At 41.0% G+C, this 20307-nt stretch overlaps 2 protein-coding genes across 8 annotated transcripts; one reads left to right on the plus strand and one right to left on the minus strand.

The window, feature by feature from the left end:
• Nucleotides 1-131: 131 nt before the first annotated feature.
• LOC113061760 (BRD4-interacting chromatin-remodeling complex-associated protein-like) lies at nucleotides 132-15015 on the minus strand. Of its 6 annotated transcripts, none has more exons than XM_026231176.1 (15): nucleotides 14797-15013; nucleotides 13221-13266; nucleotides 13058-13103; nucleotides 12487-12552; nucleotides 10252-12264; nucleotides 9907-10092; nucleotides 4991-5623; nucleotides 4488-4698; nucleotides 4325-4407; nucleotides 4072-4197; nucleotides 3928-3977; nucleotides 3509-3657; nucleotides 3306-3400; nucleotides 3107-3209; nucleotides 132-2946 (listed from the first exon to the last, which is right to left on the minus strand). In XM_026231176.1, exons 2-15 carry the CDS (start codon nucleotides 13259-13261, stop codon nucleotides 1280-1282), a joined length of 5469 nt encoding a protein of 1822 aa, XP_026086961.1. In that variant the 5' UTR covers nucleotides 13262-13266; nucleotides 14797-15013; the 3' UTR covers nucleotides 132-1279. The 6 variants fall into 6 exon arrangements, with proteins under 6 accessions (XP_026086961.1, XP_026086959.1, XP_026086960.1 ...); XM_026231174.1 differs by having other exon boundaries at nucleotides 3107-3212; nucleotides 14798-14842; XM_026231175.1 differs by lacking the exon at nucleotides 14797-15013 and adding an exon at nucleotides 14668-14788 and having other exon boundaries at nucleotides 3107-3212.
• Nucleotides 13844-19966, plus strand: LOC113061778 (26S proteasome non-ATPase regulatory subunit 8-like). 2 transcript variants are annotated; one of them, XM_026231212.1, is made up of 8 exons: nucleotides 13844-14077; nucleotides 16751-16912; nucleotides 17417-17489; nucleotides 17583-17685; nucleotides 17896-18061; nucleotides 18159-18259; nucleotides 18340-18451; nucleotides 19407-19966. In XM_026231212.1, exons 1-8 carry the CDS (start codon nucleotides 13859-13861, stop codon nucleotides 19542-19544), a joined length of 1074 nt encoding a protein of 357 aa, XP_026086997.1. In that variant the 5' UTR covers nucleotides 13844-13858; the 3' UTR covers nucleotides 19545-19966. The 2 variants fall into 2 exon arrangements, with proteins under 2 accessions (XP_026086997.1, XP_026086998.1); XM_026231213.1 differs by lacking the exon at nucleotides 13844-14077 and adding an exon at nucleotides 16125-16283.
• Nucleotides 19967-20307: the final 341 nt, after the last annotated feature.

The raw sequence follows: 20307 nt of genomic DNA on the forward strand, positions 1-20307 counted from the left end.
TTAAGCAATGCCCCCTACTGGCCAGTAAGATCAATACATATAAACAATGAAGTTAAACCTCTTACTGCTGTCAGCCTTAAAAATAAATAAATAAATAAAACAAGTCAAATAGCAAAGAGAAACAAGTGTGATTGTTTCATAAAAGAAGCAAGGTTTAATTTACAGTTTTACTAAATGTACAGTTTTTTTTAAAAAGTGTCATTATACACAATAAATACAATACAAAATTAATCTGTAGTACTATACTTCAAGTTCTTACATTTCTATTTTTTTCTTTACAACATTATTGTTCTTTTTTTCCATGTCATTGCTTTTGCTGTGTTTGCTTCTGAACGGTTTGAAGATCATTCAGTGATTTGATCGTAAATGTGTAAAAGTGTCTGAACATACGCTTACAAAAAACAAACAACAACAACAAAAAAGGCATTTGTGTCTGGGAACTTTTCACACTCGGGGATGCAAAAACTTTCAATATTTCCATATCTTCAATATTCTTCCCAGGAAAATCCTATAAAAAATTTTTTTATTAAAGGGGTGACCACATTTGCTGTGCTGTGTATGTTTGATTTGTAAATGTGCTCTTGATACTGGAATGCTTTTAAAGGTCAAGAGATTTTCTACAGTTATGGTGACTTTTCTGTTTGTGAATGCTTCATTGTTAATTCCTCTAGCTGGAAAAGCAAAACCAGAGATTTCTTGTTTTTGGGGAGACAGCACTATACTACTATGAATTAATGAGCCTCTACACAGTGATTACCAGTTCCCAAAAACAGAATTCCATGGCAAAGCGGGACCATTTTAAACAAAGGGAGAACTGATCCATTAGTCTCTTCAAAACAAATTCTCCAAAATAACCAAATGAACTACTATTTGATATGACCGTTTTCATGATATCACTTAAAAAGTTCCTGCAATCCGCATACGTCACAGTAATTATGAACATTATTTATTAACAGAATGGTCATAAATTTTTGTTTCTCAAAAGTTGAGAGAAATCTTAAATTGGGAAAATGACATAGGAACCGTCCCAGATTCGAACCTAGGGGAAAACAAAAACCCAGAGCGACAAAATTTTGAAAATCATATCAAAGTGCACTTTTTATACTCTAGAAAGTACACTTAAAGGGCCATATGTAAACCAAAAAAAACACATTTCATCAGCACAAACCACAGACAAAACAAAGCAAACACAGCTGATCATGGGAAAAAGTGTCTCCGTTTGATTCCCCTCATCCACTGACATCCTGCTTTTCAGTCTTTCAGCCAACCCAAAGGGTTGTTATCTACTGTGCGTCTGTGAAACTAAATTCCCATTTTGTCCTCGGCCCCCTACCTGTGGATGCTGGGACATGGGGGTGGACGAGGATGGTGTGGAGAGGGGAGGCATGGACTGTCTGTAGGAAGGATGGGTTTGGTGCTGATTAGGCAGGCTCTCCCCATGAACCCTCGCTAATGCCCCTTTCCCTGAGCCTCCATGTCCATGGCCCTGTTGGAGGTTCAGAATACTGTCTATGGCACACTGCAGGTGCTCATTCAACGAGTCGTCAGGCGGCGGGCTGCCGCTGGAGAAACTTGCATTGTCCATATCCGGAGAGTCGGACTTACAGCGTTTGGCAGGAAGTGTGAAGTCTCTTGTGCAGGAAGACTCTCCAGGAGAAGGTGGACCAGGGGCATGCTGATCCATCCTAAAGGTACCCCTTCCACCCTCTCGGTTTTTGCTCCCTATGCCCTTCAAACGCGACAAACCACCACCTTCATCTGCCTTGTCCTCATCCTCTTTGTCTGAGAAATCTCGGTGATGTTGGTATGCATTTTTGATGCCACGGTAGAGGACATCCTCTACTGCTGCAAGGCTCTGAGACTCTACATGGGAGTGAGACTGCCCATGTCCACCCTGCCTCTCTAGTTTCACGCTGGCTATCACAGTCCGTTCAGGTTGAGGGGAAGAACCTTGTGGCTCGGGGGAATAAGTAATAGGGGGTCCTGCTGGTACAATGGGCAGTGGGTCTCCACCTCCTCCTGGTACTCCTGGCCTGCGGCGTGGACTGATGTTCTCACGGTACGTCTTTCGAAGCGGGAGCCGACAAGTGGTAAGTGGAGGAGTCGCTGTGGAAACTGGGTTCCGTTTAATTCCACCTACCTCGTGGTGTTCCAGAGTACCGTTCATCTGAGCCGTAGATGTGGAAGGGGACGATGAAGACCAGGTGGAGGAAAATGAGGGCGTAGGTCCACTTGAGGAAGTTGCGCTACTGGAGGTGGAGCCTGTGTGTGTGGTTACTGTAGTGACAGTGGAAGAAGGGGTGGGGTAAGACGTTCGGGGAGGAGTTCTAATGACTGTGGTGGGTGGGGTTACATGGGTGGGCTTGACTTTCTGCGGCTGTTCAAGGGGCGGTGGTTGTGGAGTGAGTTGGGATTGGGAGTGGACTGGATCTAAAGCAGTGTTGTGAACCACCTTACTAAGTCCGGCCTCCTGTTTGATCTTCAGCTTCAAACCTATTCGCTGGCGTGCCTCGTAGGTCTTGATTGGCGGTTTGCTGGTCCGCTGGGGAAGCGCAACATCATCGTCGTCATCAGCAGGACGGGAGGACGGAGTGCGGCCGAAGGAGGCAATTGGCGTGACTGGCTCTGCAGATGGCCGGACTACGGGAGCAAGTGTAGGGGTGGAGCTGGTGGACCAGGATACCGATGCTCCCCCTCCACCTTGTTTGATCACCAGCTTGGTAGGAGGGAAGAGGGCAGGGGTAGAAGCAGGTGTCGGGGCAGCAGCAGGAGTAGGTGCAGAGGCTGGGGTTGGAGCAGGGGCAACAGCTGCAGCAGGAGCAGGAGCAGGTGTGACTGCCACAGGTTGACCTGCACCTGCTGTTGCTGTTCGTACAGAACTCAGCTCCACCTGTACCGGTCTCACAGCACTGCTGTCCAGCAAACAGGAATTGGCCACAAATTCTTCTGCAAAGAGTAATAGATGAAAGTGATTAAATGTCACGCCATCAGAAAACACACTGTTTGATCCCATTTACAATTTACAAGCTATTGGTCGAGTAACTGTCACAGTGGTCATGAAGCAATTTCATGACAACTTTAACTTGTATTGAACCTTAGTCATTACCTGGTTTCTCCTTGGCCAGAACCCTGTCCTGACTAAGTGCAACCTTCTCCTCCTGAATGAACATCCGGTCAATCATAACCATCTCTGCAGAGGGACCCAGCCTCTGCTCAAGGTAGCAAACACACAAGACGCCAATGAATTGAGGGCTCATAAGTTCCAAACATCAAAAGGGGTCAAGTGGGTGAGATTTAAATGATACCTTTGACTCCTCAAAAAGCAAGTGACGATATTTATCCACCATTGCTTGCGTGCGCTTCAAGAGATGGCATGAGGCATTCTCAAATTCTTCATCCACTGGGCAGAGAAGTGTAAAGCAAGAGTTACACAGCAGCCGTAAAGGGGGTGCCACACAACTACACTACAGGACCGTAAAAGAGTGTTCACAGAGTTATGAGCATTTACCTTTGCGGTAGTCTTCCGGGGATGAAGCCATGCCTTGGTACAAGTGGTACGGCAGCAGTCGATGAAGTGTATCCTCAAATGAGTGGAAAGGAGAGCTGTAGTCAGGATGGAGAACTGAGCCTTGCTGTTTTCGCAGCTGTTCGAGCATCCTACAGATATACAAGCATGTGAGTGGGAAAACTGCTCATCTTATAAAAACAAAACAAAACAAAACAAAGGCCTACTGCAAACCAACTAGCAGTTTAAATAAATTGCTTCACACCTTGCATGATGCATACTTAATAATTTGTGTTTAATGGCTGGGAAACAGTTTTAGAGTACTAATCCCTTAAATGCCACTTTCTCATAATTTATGGGCTTATTCTTGGATTTAACTAATAACATTGCCAATTTAAGCTATTTATATATGTATATATTACCTGGCTTCTTTGCTTGGTTCCATACTAAAAGGCCTTTTTAGTGTGGAAGTCTGAGAAAAGACAAGAGATAATAAAAGATTACCACAAATAAGACAATATCCAGCTCTCTTTAAAAGTCTTATGTAATGTGATTATGAATCTTACCTGTGTTTGAAGAGCAGGTGGTGGAGGTGCGGGCATTTGAGAGAGAGCAGTGCCTAAAACCTGTATCTGCAGACCTGCTTTACTCAGAGTCAGACCACCAACTGAACTTATGACTCCTGGCTTTGCCTGCAAACCAGAGTCAAGAGAGTGTTAAAAATTTAGTAATGATAATTCTACAATATCTTTACTGCAAAGGTAAATTATCCAGCTGTAAACTACAGTAAAAAAAAAACAACAACTATATTTCTCTCACCTGAACAGTCTGCGCAAGGTTTGGAGTTGTGATTCCCTGGTTCACTGTAGTCCCCGCAGAAAATACTTGAGTGTCATTTGCACCTAAGGTGAAGACAACACACTGTAAACATAGCAATATTTGAAAGTGGAAGATCTAAAGAATACACATATGGGATTCCCACCTGTAGTAGAGGACTTGACAAGCACAGACTTCTGCTGCAGAAGGGACTGGACTGGTGCTTGGTTGGTGCCACTTGTCGTTGAAGTTGCAGCTTGGACTGACTGCTGATCGGGCATTTTGTTGAACTGGTTGGTAGCCTGTTGCTGAGAGGCCTGGGCTTGGGCTTGTGCCTGAGCTTGCTGCTTAGCCTGGAGAAGAATGTTTTGTTGGACCTGTATAAATCACAAGCACACATCATTTTAGTAGAGTTCACATAAAAAAAATTTAAAAAAAATTATGGAGATTTGTAAGAGCAGGAGCTCTTACCTATTACCTATTTTCTTTTCATTATAAGTAGTCTTGCCCACAGTTGCACCTATTAAGCTCTTCTATATATATATTGGTGAATTAACCATCCAAAATGTGCATATGGCTGATTTGGTCAGGAATTTTCATTTTAGTGCAAACTTGTTATTTCACAATCAGTTAGAACACAATATAAAGGCTAAGAAGATGACATAATACCTGGTGAAGTTTTTCCAAAAGCTGCTTTTGCTGAGGAGAGGGCTGTGTGATGGATGACATGGTCTGCAGCTGCGCACTGACCAGCTGAAGGTGATGCTGCTGTTCTGCAGTCAGCCCTGGCACCACTGTCACCTGCTGTTTCACCACTGAAGCTGGAGGAGAGCTCACAGCAGCCTGGAACTGGAACTGTGCAGGAAGGGGCTGCGGAGGCTTCGGTGAACAGGAAGGAGGAGGCATGTCTGTCTGCAGGGCAGTAGGCTGAGTCTGAGGAAGAACTTGAGGCTGGAGCTGCACTTGTACTTGCTGAGGCTGCTGCTGCTGCTGTTGTTGAGGTGGAGGAGCTGGCTGTGGAGAACCTCCGATCTGATTGTGTATGATAAAGAGAGATGGTAGAGAGGACGGCGTGCAGGAGCGTGAGGGAGTCTGTGCCTGAGACGGAGGCTGCGGCTGTGATGGAGGCCGAGACTGTTGGTGCTGGTGAGGAGACTGGATCTGCTGCCCGATGGTTATGGGAGAAGCTTGGGCAGGTTGAGGACTGTCAGTCAGGGTGGGTGTTGGTGCAGGGGTGACCACAGGCTGAGATGGGGAGGCGCTTTGGATCTTTATAGACTGTGAATGTGCTGCCGACGGAACCTAGACAGCATAAAAAAAAATAAAAAAGAGGAGGAGGAGGAAGGGAGTAAATGGTCAACGGATGTTTCGTTAATCAGCCAGTTCATATTTATAATTCATAATTTTTTGGAAAATGTATTTTTAGGGATGCACTGAAATTTCAGCAAACAGAAAATGACACCTTAACAAAATAAAAAAAAATATTTTCAATAAAATCATTTCAACAGCAATTTGAAAGTGAAAAACATCTTGTTATCAAACTAACATTTTGCAATACTGACATTTGAACTTCAATTCTGCACAGAAAAAAAAAGAAATCCACATACACCATTTTCCAAATGATTATGCAAGTAACATATCAGCAGGATTTCATTAAAATATATATTCAGCTTTTAATTTTTTTCAAAGAGTTTGTTTTTTATTTCTCATGTTTTAAGATTACTGGCATCAATCTTAGACAGGTTAGTTAATTAGTTGGTGATCAGGTGATCAGTCAGGTGATCTTGCTTAAAGGGAAACCCACTTAAAGAGGATGTGCCACATTATTAAGCAAGTCACAGTTCTCATGCAATACAGGGAGGAAGAAAGATCTTTCTTAAGATGAAAAGTGCCAAATAGTGCAATGTCTTGCAAAAAGCATGAAAACAATTGATATATCGCAAAAACTGAAAAAGAGATCATCAAACTTTCAAAAGATTTGAGGGTAATTAAAAGCACAGAAGAATTGTGCAAATAAAGGCTTATTAAGAAAGGTTTAAGAAAGGTCAGACAAATTGTTATTAAAAGGGCAGCCACTGTTGAGCAGCAAACAGGTATTTAAAAGCGTCTTGGGAAGTGAAATGGTAGGTCCCTTTAGGGTCCCTGACAGTGTTAAAATTACCTCCCCACAATATGTTCCTAATAAATCATTTCATGGTATAGAAAGAAGCGTGCCTTCCAAAATAATATGGTTTTCCGTAGGATAATGCACCATCCCATGCTGCCAAAAACACTTTTGATTCCTTGATTGCTATGGGCATAAAAATAGAAAAAAAATAATGGTGTTGCCACCATCCTCCTCTGACCTCAACCCTATTGAGAACCTTTGGAGCATCCTTAAAGTGAAGATCTATGAGGGTGTGCGGCATTATACCTCCAGACAACAGCTCTGGAAGGCAATACTGGCATCTTCAAATGAAATACTGCCAGAAACTATGTATGGATTTAGAAGTTAAATGGATAAGAGAATTGTTAAAGTCATCTCCAAGAAGGATGCAGATATTGATATGTAACTTGAACTGTAAACAGGCTTTTTGTTTTAAATTGTGTTTATTTTGGGAAAAATGATCTGTCCATGCAGTACATGCAACATTATCAATTATTTCAATAACTTTTTAAAATAATAGTTAAGGATTAAGTTAATCCTTATTCATACTGACTGATTCAGACAAAAATGGGATGTGCATTATAATTTGGAACACGGTGTAAAATAGGAGAGATGGATTCAGGAAGATATGGATTTTCTAATCTATTTGTTTGAGAATTTTCCTCAGTTCTCTGAAAGACTTTATCAGTTTTAGATGATGGATAACCTCATCACAAACCAGAACAGTTTACAATCACTGAGTGAATTAGGGCAGAACTTCTGTAAAAACATATCAAGTAGTGAAGCTGAGACACTATACAACAAGCAGATGGGAACAGCAAAAAAAAAAAAAAAAAAAGGCTTAAAGTGATAGTTCACCCAAAATTACAATTCTGCAATTACTTACACTCATGTCGTTCCAAACCCATAAGTACTTTGTTTCTCTTCGGAATACAAATTAAGATATTTGTAATGAAATCTGAGAGCTTTCTGACCCTGCATAGACAGCAAGGCAACTTGCACCAGTTGTTCAAAAGTAATTTTATGAAACTACGAGAATACTTTTTGTGCGTTAAAAAAGAAAACAAAATAATGACTATATTCATCTATTTGTTCTCTTCTGTGTTAGTCTTCGACAGGCGTTCACAAGACTACCATGATGCATCATTGTACTCTTGTGAATGCACGTCGAAGACTAACATGGAAGAAAACTAGTTGTTGAATGAAATTGTTAATTTTTGCTTTCTTTGCGCACAAAAAGAATCGTTGTAGCTTCATAAATTTAAGGTTGATCCACTGATGTCACATGGCGAATTTTAACGACGTCTTTACTACCCTTTGTTCGGTTTGAAATGACATGAGAATGAGTAATTAATGACAGAATTTTCATTTTGGGGTGAACTATCCCTTTAAAAAGATACGAAAATTCGAGGTGCTTCTGAATATATTCTACATTACATTTTTCAATTATTCATTTAAGGAAATGGCAGAACATCCAAGTAACACTAAATGGCTTCATCTTTCATGGTGTTTTCCATTTAATTTTAGTCAGTTAATACATTAACGTCCTAATGATAAGAATACCAATAGCAAGAATTTCTTTGTATTACTGTTGTACAGTTTAGGTTCACAATCATTTTTAATATATGCAAATGGTAAAGAAAAACAAAACAGTATCCGAGTTTCAGTTTCAACCAAGAATTTCACTTCAGTGCATCACTAAAACAATCACTAACTTGCAATCATACCTATAAAGTGCAAAAAATGAAAAACTCCACAAAAATGTAGTGGAATAAAAAAAACACCACACAGCAACAAGCAACAATAAACCAATACAAGTAGGATAATACAAAAGCAAGAAATAATAGAAAGGAAAAATATCTTCAAAATGGAAAAAAAGACAGTTTTCGTAAAGACTACAACATCTGAAAGACTAAAATGTACAAAATATCTAAACTGTACATAAGGTATTTAACAGATTTTTTTTTTTTTGGTGGGGGGGGGGTTAAGACAACTGACATGAGGACAATTTTTGCAAAAAACAACAAAAATTGGTTCACAAAGAACAGACAAGAAATAAAAATAGTAAAAATCTAAACTAAAACAGATTTGCTGGTAGAGGGCAAAGGTAATTTAGGGCAGCGAGCAAGTGATCAAGATCAAATCTTTGAAAGTGATCTTGAAAGGAATTAATTTTATTTATTTTGGGGATGCTGGGTGGAGGTGGGAGGGGGGACTGATCGAGGATAAAGACAGCAGTTACCGAACATGAGGGTAGCATAAGTAGTAAGTAGACAATGTTAATATGAATGGACAGAGTGAGCGGCAAAGATTTACAGAAGCGAAACTAATAGGAAGAGCCATAGTTCCATCATGACAGGCCCATGGGAATATGCATGAAGATGATGCAAACACAAAAAAGAAAATTAAAGTTCCTAGAGTTTCATTATTGTATGTGACACCATAGCCCCTTTCACACTACGATTCTGGCAAATACACGGGTAAAGTTTTCCTGCAATTGTTCCCGGGTCGCTAGATTTTGCACTTTCACACTACCAGTGATTACCCGAAATATGTGCGCGACTTCACACACAACCCGTAAAGATCCCGTAACGACACGTGAAATCAGATCGTGACGTGTAATGTACGAGTCGAAAAACATTAGGCACGTTATACTTTCACTGAAGCTAGTAAACGATCTCAGCGTCAGCATGGAAAGTGAGGAACTAAATGATCTCTGCTTCATTACAGTTTGCACATATTTTTTTGTCACGAACATTTTCCTCCAAAACAGCCGGTAAAAGAGTTGCGTGATAGCATGCATCATCACTACGACTCGGCATTAGATCTGGCTTTTGTTCCCACAGCGCTCGTCCCGGGATTGAATCTGGCAATGTTACTAGGTCCCCGACCCGGGTTCAATGCCGGAATCAATCCCGGGATGTGTTTGCTTTCACACAGAAGGCAACCCGGCAATGTTCCGGCAATTTGCCGGGGTAGACATGCAGTGTGAAAGGGGCTCATTTAAAAAGCAACAACTGCACTGCACTGTTATTTGCAAAAACCCATATCCAAGTGAGTGGAAGTTTCCTACTCATGCAAATAACAGCTGGAAATAAATAAATATTGAGGTATAGCAAGGTTCAAGGTAAGGTATAGCGTGCAATAGTAGTACTGATTAATGGACAAAATAAACCCATTACACTATAATTATAGTATCAATGAAAGAAACGGATAACAGTGCAGATTGCAGAAAGAAAGACCTAATACAAACACAGGCAAAAACAAGAGTGAGAATGAGTACAAGAGCAATAAAAAGGAACCCAAGCCTGAGCAATGACAGTAGAAAGACAAGGGGACAGAGAATTTCTGGGAGAATTCTGCTGGGAGACAGAGGTCAATACGCAGCAGTGGCAGCAACAAGTGGGTGGGGCTTAGTACGGAGCTTGAGCTCATCTACCTTGTTAACCACTGTTGCCATGTGGGCGGGGCCAAGGGAGGGGCTGGGACTCTGCCTCTGCCGAGTCTCAGCTAACAAGTTGTCATGGCTTGAAGGGGCGGGACCAGAACTGCTGCCGCTGACGATAACAGATGCAGGTACACCCACAGCGGCAGGTGGGTCTTTTCCTGCTTGCTGCTGTCGGTCCTAATATGGGTACATTTATCAGTTCAGGAATGTGAGAGGTAAAACAATCATCCAAACTGGTCAGAGGTCAGCTTGGGGATCAAATGTTGTTATGTTAGCTTATTAGCAAAGACGCACAGTTTGAAAACAACAAATAAGGTTTAAAGAGAGCACACTGACCTGCTGCAGGAACATTTGAAGAGACTCCTGACTAAGGATCATGCTGGAACCAGGTGATGTGAACAACACCTTTCCTGGGCTGTGCTGGGCCTGAGAACCCAAACCCACCATTGAGGATGTGGATGTGGCCATAGTTGGGGATGGAGATGAAGAGGAAGAAACCGAAGATGCTATTGAAACTGGTGGAGTTGTTTGAACTGTGAGAATTGAGGATTGCAGTTGGGTCTGTGCTGGTTGAGCAGCAGGGTCCGTAGAACCGCCCAATACCGTGATACCTTCTCCTGTCTGGCATGGTGCCATGGCCGTCGATCCGCTGCTACCATTATTAGGTATGCCACCAGATTGCTGCAACGTCTGTAAACTGACTGCTGGGCTAAGGCTCTCCACGGACAGGGAATTCTGTATCGGCATGCCCTGGATGAGCGTTTGTACGTGGCCCGTTACCGGATGGGCTTGTGTCTGCGTTTGTGCCAAGGATACCGGCATTTGGAACAGTGTGGGCTGACCCATCTGACCAGACTGGAGCTGGATGTGTCCAGAGAGAATATGGGCGGCACCAGGGTGACCCTGTGAGGCCAACACCTGACCCAGGTTGATGTTCTGATTGGCTGTCAAAATCTGATTAGCGATTATCTGCCCCCCAGGCCCCTGACTAGTAATAATGTGACCCCCAGGATGCTGAGTCAGGATCTGACCTCCTGCCTGAAGCCCCGGTAACAGGAACTGGTGGTTTTGGCCTTGCAGGACAGTTTGCGAGGGAATGACAATGCTGCCCTGCTGGTTTAACAAGTGAACACTGAGTGGTTTGCCTGACGTTTGGGGGCCCTGTTGCTTAAAGAGCGCTTGAGAAAACTGTGTTCCCTGCGACGTGGCCTGTGTGCTCAAAACTACGTTTGAGCCAGGCTTCCCGAGGAACGTTACATTCTGACCAGCTGATACTGGGATTTGCTGCACCCCCAGAGCCTTATTAGTATCATTTGGCAAGGCATGTGGAGCAGGAAGCTGTTGGTGTTGCTTGAAGACTTTGGGTTGGATGGGACCCCCTTGCGGAGGTTTGGGCTGTATAGGCGTTGGCGTTCGCTGGATGATGACATTCTGCATAATTTGGCCTTGAGGCTGGGTTTGAGATCCAATTCCTGCACCCAAAGAGGCATTACCAAAACCCACAATGCCACCAGCAGTGGCCATTGTAGTTGCGCTGTTGTTGGTATTTGTGTTGCTTAAGCAGACAGCCGGCCCATTTAAGGCAGGGGACCCTAGAGTAGCCTTGCCCCCTTGAATTAAAAGTCCACCTCCTGAACTCAAAACAGAGCCTCCAAGCCCAGCCTGCGTTCCAGCGCTTGCTGCCTCAGGCCCAGGTTGATGCAGTTGATAGCCACCCATGGTTTTTGTCAAGATCTGCTGCCCAGATGGATTTATAGTCATTACAGTGGGTTGGCCCACAACTTGAATTTGTCCAATGCCCAATGGTCCAGACTGACTTCCATTCGGCAGGGCCTGAAGGCTCGAAATAGGTTGAAGGGTTACATTTCCAAGCCCGACTTGCTGTACGAATGGCTGGACACTGATAGCTTTGTTCATGACCTGGGGTTGTAGCTGCAGGCCTGGATGTGCCAGGACTGAGCTGAGCATGTCTTGGGTGGCATTTGAGGGTGCAGTAGGTGTGCCTTGGTTTGGAAAAATCTGAGTTGGACCTCCAATGCCCACCCCAGACAGGCCAGCATCAGTGAGGGGTTGGACCACCTGCGTAAGGCCAGTTAGCCCAAATTGACTGAGGTCAAGCTCAGCATCTGCCTCTTGAAGGCTCTGTTCTGTGATGTTAGCCTCTGCCAGGCTCTGCTGCAAAATGTCACAAGGCTCATGATTTGTCCCAACACCATTGCTTCCGTTGTCTCCTCCCGGCGATCCCCCCAATATGTCATCTTCCAAGAAGTCCAAATCAACGCTGACTCTTGGAAGGCCTGGCTCATTTGTCGACAGCTGAGCCTGTGGCTGGACCTCAGGAACATGGCCCTGGAAGAGACAGAGATACCAATGTTAGCCATTCATCCTGGCCACACATTCAGAAGAATGAAGGAATAAAATGGCAGGTGTGGATCTGGGATGGTCACAGGTCTCTGGGACTGACTGCTGTAGATGCAGATGTGGTGCGCAATTAATCCGAGGGCTGAGGAACACGCGCTACAAAAAAAGGATGGAGACAGGAAGAAAGCACAAATGGGGGATATTACTCACCCCAGTGCTGGAGAAGAACGAGCTGGAAGGGTCACTTGAGCCATCCAAAAGGTCATCAGTGTCCAGCTACAGACAGACATACCCAGGATAGGACAGGCAGAAATCACCACAGCACAAAGACAGACATGTGAAAGCGAAAGGGAGCAGATGCATGAAGGGCAAATAGGCAGACAAAGAAGGAAAAGCAAGGGAAGAGCAAAGTGAGGACAGTGCACCAATCAACCAGAACAAAATACAGGCATAACCAGGTTAAAAGGCCAAGCAAATAGGAAAGAAAACAGGAGTCAAAAGACAGGAAAATTACATTAGTGTGTTATATATGTGAATTAACCGAAGAGGAAAAAAATCAGGAGTGAAAACAAGAGGAGCAGTTATGTTTTAAAGAAAAGATCAATAAGCTGGACAACCGGTTTAGGGGCAGAAATGTAAAAATAACCCGGAGAGGATTAGGAAGTTCAGTGTGTTCAGTGTTTTTCTGTGATGTATCTGGGTTACACGTTCAAAGTGGGATTTCTGCCTTGCCCATCAGTGAAGCTTGCAAAAATCTGATTTTTTTTCTTTCTGTACTCACTTGTGTTTCTGATCCATGAAGAAAATCATTGAGTGCTTGTGGGTCACTGTACAACAAGAAAGATGTTATTCAGCTTGGTTTATGCATAACCAATATACAAACGTGAATATACAAAATTAAGTGCAAGTTAACTATCATTTTTGGTGCAACAGAGTGAACTTACCAAATTACATCTAGCAAGCACCTGCCATCTTCATCATCCATGTCAACTGTTTTTTTTATATATATATATATAAAAATGCACAATCATTAGGGCTGAATGCTCACAAACATTACAAATTGGCTAAACATTACAAAGTCAAAAGGAAATACTTCCTAAGTATGTAGGTCATTTAATTTAGTCAATTTATTTGAATTGGACCATGCAGACTAATGACAACAAAGCAGAATAATTAGCAGAAAACAATCATGAAAAGTAAACTGTTTCAAATATTATCCATTTCAATCTAAAGAAAATAAATCACACTGCTGATAAAAATGCTAATAATATTAAAAGCAGACTGCAACGTAAAAGCAAATGCTGCGAGGCAAACCTTGGTTAGTGAGTGGCATGAGTCAAAAAATACAATAAAAAAAGAAACATACAAACAAGTCAGCAAGTTTTTGGCATTATCATTACATACAGGTATATCCAATTTAACAAAGAACGAAGAAATTAATCTGAACCCATAATTAAGCTGCTCTGCTGAAATAAATTCTAAAAAACTGAAACACTATACTGATCGATTCAGGTTCAATACGTATATTTAAATATAAAGCATTCTGATACGTGCACATTTTCACATCCTTTGAAAGCAGTAGATGAACTTTCGCGCACTGTCTGTAAGCGCGAGACAAGTCGAGAGAAAAGCGCGCGAATCACCTCACACCGTCTCACAGACAGAAAACAAACCAAAGAGAACCAAGTATCAGGATTTACAGACTCGCGCGCAACAAATTTCAAGACTTTGGGCGAGTCGCTGTGCTGTTCGCGGTCACAGTCTCGATCTAAACAAATCAAAACCACGAAATGAGGACGAGGTAGGCGGGGACGCCACTAATGTTTGTTGGGGCTAAATCGGTCTCCGCAAAGAGCACTCAGACCATCATTAACAAACATCAGCGAGCACTTCTACTGTCAAAGACTCGTTTTCGCGTATTTTGAGAGCAGCCCGTATCAGAAGAGCTGCACCGGAGACGTGAATGGACACTCTGGACCTGCAGGACACGGCGGTTATTTCTCGCATTTGTAAAGCTGTAATAACTCGCTCGACATTCCCTCTCGTGCACATGCTTTTATCTGCAAACATTGGACAAGTTTCACCGCACAGCACGCATTTAATTCGTCTTTTTGACGAGATTCAGTTAGCTGTGGCTAGCTAGCTTCCTAGCTCTAATATGTGCGTTTACAGACGCAATACGAACAAATCTGACAGTGACTGACTGTAAACACATAGCATTTCTGCCATTAGAATGCATTCACTGAATCCAATGCACACAATTAGTGAATATTTAGTGTTCGCGCTCCAATTTATGCAATTGCGTAGCATATCTTTATCCCTGCTAAATATGAGTTTATGTTGGAATACTCTTGGATCAGGGGTATGTTTGGGAATTCGTTGTAAAATCACCCTGTTCGCCGAGCTGTGCAGCGGGCCGGCTATATGAAGCAGGAGGAGGCGATGTCTGCACGCGAATGTTGCAACGTTGCAGTAGTTATTGAGAATTAAAGAGAAATTGCTACATTGTATCAAACTTACCCGAGACGATAGAGGTGCAGCGCGCGGGGTCTCCAGTACGGCCCTGCACGGGCTCCGCCTCAGGACCCAACACAAGCAGGAAACAGAGGCCCGCCGCGATCGCCTGATTATTAGATAAAACCACACTGTAGTTGTAGTTATTACTGCGGCTATACGCATTTGCCCTCTTACATCGACACGATATTATGCAATATTTGTGTACGGGTTCCCTGTAAAAGTAGGGAAATATTGCGCTTCATTAAAGTGAATAACATTGTCTGGTTTCGCGGTTGTAAACATAGGATACATCGTCCAATAACAATAGTTTAACCTTGATATGAACAACAATATAGACCAGATAACACATTCTCTATACATTGATATTTCGATAATTTTATACTTAAGCTAGACTGTAACTTTAGATTTCTTATAATTTAATTGCTCTATCTATCTATATGTATATATCTATCTATCTATATATCATATATATGTATATGTGTGTGTGTAAACAAGCAGTTGTATGACTGAAGAAAACTGAAAAAAAAAACTAAAGTTTTTAGGTGTATATCCATATTATTTTAATTAAAAAATAAATCCCATTCAGGTATCTGCTCGAGTTATGGTAAGAAGGAAAACAATAATTGGTGGGATTTAAAAGAACACATTATTTAACTAATTGCATAAAGTTTGTGATCATCCTCTCTAAGAAGAACCTTTTCCCACAGTAGTGAGATGCCACTAAAGTTGGACTCTCTCCACGATAACAAACAGGCGGTTGTCTCTACAGCTTCACCTTGGGTCCAGATGTTTTTATGACAAAGGAGTCTGTTTTGATGAAACACAGGGGCCTGTGATTGGCCCTCTTGGATAAACATCACAAATAAGGGGTGGTGCATTACAGTGGAGGATTGGCTTATTTGTGATAAAGGCTAAACTTAACCATTTGCCCCCTCACATAAAATCATTTTTGATGAAGTATGTATAAGAGGCGTGGTCTTCCCTCTTGTTTACCGCCATTGATTGGTCGCATTTGAAGTTGTGCATGAATGCTGCTTATAGCTAGGGTGTGGCTTGGACCTTCACGATCTGCTGCTTTAAAATCATCTCTGCCAAGCGTGACAGAAACATAGCAGTGAATAGATTTTCATCCGTCACCACCCACCCACTCCTTCCTCTTTGTCTCCTTTTAACTGCGCATGTCCTCCAGTCAACAGAGACGTCTTCCCTCCTTCAGCCATGCCATAATCTATTGGAGCAGTTATAAACTCATTCATTCTCATAGTATTGCATCGATAGATTATTACAGGTATTCACATTCGGGAGACTAACCTATCCGCAAGCCTTCATTATTCAAGGTTCTAGAAATGAACTACACTAGCAATGTTGTCAGTCTCCAGCAGAGGACGCCGATGCATTATTTTAAGACCATCAGCCCCCCTAGCTCAACTTTAAATGGAGTGATCACGAATGAAAAGGCAAATTACTTTTCAGAATTACGTGACATCTTGGTAATCTTTTTTTTTTCTCTGAATGGAGATGCTCTTGTAGGTTGCTGTTCTTTTCTCCAAATTGTGATGCCTTCGTTGTTTATTTAAAATTTCAAAATTGTACATAGATACAATGTTAGCAGAGAAATAAAAGATAATAATCATTATAATAATGGGCATCACAAACATAACTTAATTTGATTTAAATTGTGTTTCAATTTGTACATACAAAGTATGCATATGTGAGAAATATTTCAAGAACTTGATGTTGAATTCTGTAATTTATTCTGTGATATATATATATATATATAATTAATACTTAAGGACATCATATTTGAGAAACGAAGATTCTTAAATAAAGTATACCTTCAGTATATGTTTCTTTGTCCCGGTAAATATTATAAACTGCAGTACTTTCATCTAATTTCACACACCTAAAATGCCGTTTATTTTAGTTTCCATGGTAACACCAACATTCTTTACGACAGCGTACTGCCGTGTTCTGCCAGACCGGTGTCGTAGCTTTTTGCAGAATCACCATGGCGTCTGTGTTGAAGGAGACCACGGGATTATATGAGACGCTGAAAGCCGAGTGGAACAAGAAGAATCCAAATCTTAATAAATGTGGTGAGATCCTGAGCAAGCTAAAGGTAGGATCGTTGATATATAACAGCAATAATACTCCTAAAGTACAGAAGTAAGCCGTAGTGTTATGCTGATGAGCAGTTAGCAAAGCTGCTATCCATAACTGTCCAGTGATGACTTTTTAACAACAAACTATTTTTTGTGTGTGTGTTTGATCTATATATATCTTCTGATTTTTAGTGATTTGAGTGGATTTGGGTTTATTCACCGCCAGGGTAGCAAGTTAGCTAGTATACATTATTTTTTGATATGAAATGATAGCGTCCGTTGATTTAATTGATATTCATTCACCGATTCAAAGGTTTTTTTTTCTTCTACAAAAATTCTGTTTAACTGCATACTTTTATTTAATACTTTAGTTACTATTAAGATAAATACACATATATTAACTGACAGTTTTCAGGAACCGATTGATATTAAATCTCATATATTACTAATCTTTCATGTCTCATTTAAATTCGTCACATTGTGTTGTGGTCATTATTATTATTATTATTATTATTATTTAGATATCCCTGTTGGAGTTGAACTTTCTACCAACTACTGGGACCAAACTCACCAAACAGCAGCTTATCCTTGCCAGTGAGTATTTATGGCAGCATTTTAATTTGTTTTCTTTTAAATCTGAAATAAGTATTTTTATATTTTATATCAATATTTAATTGTTAATTGTAGGAGATGTTCTGGAGATTGGAGCACTATGGAGCATTCTGAAGAAAGACATCCCGTCCTTTGAACGCTACATGGCTCAGCTGAAGTGTTATTACTTTGATTACAAGTAATTACTTTTGTTGGTCTTGCATCTTCTGTTTACTTGCTATCACTCCATATTATTTACTTACTATGTGCTAACAATAGGTGAGCTGAAATCACATAAAGCATTACACAATATACCTTTTCAACATGTTTTAGTTTTTTTTCAACATAGTTTTTTTGCTAGCGTTTTCTTTGCCCCTGTTAAAGTCTGGTCTCTTGTTAAATGTCACAGGGATGAGTTGCCCGAGTCATCGTACAGGCATCAGTTGCTGGGACTCAACTTGCTCTTCCTGCTCTCTCAGAACAGAGTGTCTGAGTTCCACACAGAGCTGGAGAGACTGAGCGCTAAAGTCATCCAGACAAATACCTACATCAAACATCCAGTTTCATTAGAACAGGTGTGGGACACTTTTTTTCCCTCTCTTGTTACTTATATTAAATACATATGGCACTGTCTGTTTTTTTTCCCTCCTAACTTTTTGTTTCTTTTTTCAGTATCTGATGGAGGGCAGTTACAACAAGGTCTTTCTTGCCAAAGGAAATATTCCTGCTGAGAGCTACACCTTCTTCATTGACATTCTTCTGGATACTATTCGGTAGGGGTTGTTTGTAGTCTTACGGACTAATTGTAAATGTTGAACTGTTATTAAAGTGTTGTTGTTGTTTTTGTTTGTAGAGATGAGATTGCAGGTTGCATAGAAAAAGCATATGAACAAATTCAATTCAATGAGGCCACACGGGTGCTTTTCTTTTCTTCTCCAAAAAAGATGACAGAATATGCGAAGAAAGTAAGTGTTCGTTGTGTTTGTCAAATAATTTCACTAGGCCTGTCACAATCATGAATTTTGAGGTTAACTGTCATACACATATTTGCAATTGATTCTAATCTTATACTGTTTTGTTTATGTCACATGAAGTGCAAGTCTGTGTAATTTTTATTATTTGGAATCAAATGTAATATAATAATAAAAGTGCTAAAAAATAAAAAAAAAGTAGGCCCAAATAATTTACATTTAAATAAAGATACAATTTTTTACTAACTCTCTGGCCATCTAAGATCTAGATGAGTTTGTTTGTTCATCAGAAAAGATTTGGAGAATTTTAGCATTACATCACTTGCTCACCAATGGATCCTCAGCAGTGAATGGGTGCCGTCAGAATGTCCAAACAGTCCAAACAGCTGATAAAAACATCACGACAGTCCAAGTAATCTACACATCAATCAATTCATGCCTTATAAATAAAAAATGTTTGTAAGAAACAAAGCCTTAAGATGTTTTTAACTTCAAACTAGTTGTTTCTGGCTAAAATATGAGTCCTCTATAACTTCACTACCTCCAAATGTTGTCTTGTCTGAATCTGGAGAGAACTATGCACAGATCAAGCACCGTTAACAAGTGAAAACAGTCCAAAACCGTGTGGTTTGGCAAGAAAAAAAATGTGAAGAATTCCTCAAACTTGTTCCTGGAATAAGATGTTTTTCACTTTACAGTATGTTAATGGATAAAACTAGAGTTGTGTGGATTGTGATGTTTTTATAAGCTGTTTGGTCTCTCATTCTGATGGCACCCATTCACTGCAGAGGATCCATTGGTGAGTAAAAGATGTCATGATAAATTTCCCCAAATCTGTTCCCATGAAGAAACAAACTGATCTACATCTTGTATGGCCTGAGGGCAAGTACACATTATTCCTTTATTGGATAGATCCTAATATGTTCATGGTTTGTCTTGTGCTCTGCAGAGAGGCTGGACTCAGAGTCCTGATGGATACTATTCATTCAGTACCCAGCATCAAAAGACAGAAGAAGTGTCCATCCCCTCCACAGAACTGGCCCAACAAGTCATCGAATATGCACGGCAGCTGGAAATGATTGTGTAGTGTGGATATAACAGAGTTTAGACACATGTATACAGGAAGGTTCACATTTGTTTGTCCAAATATACAATAAAACCATTTTACAGTGGCCATATATCTGTACAGGACACAGGATGACACGGCTGCCAATAATAACTCTCAGAGGACGAGACCAGAACTCTTTAGCTTACACGTTATCAATATCTACCTGTTTGATTCTCTGCTGGGTGTGTCAACCCTCCTGCATTACTGATGACCTTCTAATAACTGCGTCTCAATTTGTTTTCTAAATAAACATTTAATACGTCTTATTTTGAATATTCCCATGTTGTTCCTCTCACCAAGGTTGGTTTTTATCAAGAGCGAGTTTGTGTAAAAATGTGAAGAAAATCGGCCTGGCTGGCATTGATGCTTCTGATGAATAAAGCGTTTTTCTGACTCTTTTATAAAATGTTTTTTGAAATACTGTACAAGTAACATGTTACTTATATTGTGTTAGACGCAGGAACTACGGTGAAACTTTGTCTTTTTGTCTCAAATGCAAAAAAGTGAGGTAAGTAGTCCATTTGTGTTCTAAACTGATAAAATATTGTTTTAACTTTCTAACAGAAGGAAGTCAACAAATGAAGTGGATGCTTTAGAGTGGCTCATACTAAAGTCTTTCTGATCTGGCTAGATAACCAAGTTTAAGTCACAGTTGAATTAAGATTCACATTTACGCATGTTTGACTCCCCATCCTCTAAAGGCAGGTCAGCATTCAAACAGTGTTTGCTGTACATATGCCAG

The sequence above is a fragment of the Carassius auratus genome, chromosome 43, assembly GCF_003368295.1.
Source record: "Carassius auratus strain Wakin chromosome 43, ASM336829v1, whole genome shotgun sequence".
In the NCBI taxonomy this organism is placed as follows: domain Eukaryota; kingdom Metazoa; phylum Chordata; class Actinopteri; order Cypriniformes; family Cyprinidae; genus Carassius; species Carassius auratus.

Coding starts and splice junctions, on each gene's coding strand:
- LOC113061760 (XM_026231174.1), bottom strand. CDS start 13,261: ATGGATGATGAAGATGGCAGGTGCTTGCTAGATGTAATTTG. Junction 12,553..13,057: donor TTCATGGATCAGAAACACAA/GTGAGTACAGAA, acceptor GTCTGTCTGTAG/CTGGACACTGATGACCTTTT. Junction 4,198..4,324: donor ACCTTGCGCAGACTGTTCAG/GTGAGAGAAATA, acceptor TCTGGTTTGCAG/GCAAAGCCAGGAGTCATAAG.
- LOC113061778 (XM_026231212.1), top strand. CDS start 13,859: ATGAACTTTCGCGCACTGTCTGTAAGCGCGAGACAAGTCGAGAGAAAA. Junction 17,490..17,582: donor ACAGCAGCTTATCCTTGCCA/GTGAGTATTTAT, acceptor TGTTAATTGTAG/GAGATGTTCTGGAGATTGGA. Junction 18,452..19,406: donor TGACAGAATATGCGAAGAAA/GTAAGTGTTCGT, acceptor TGTGCTCTGCAG/AGAGGCTGGACTCAGAGTCC.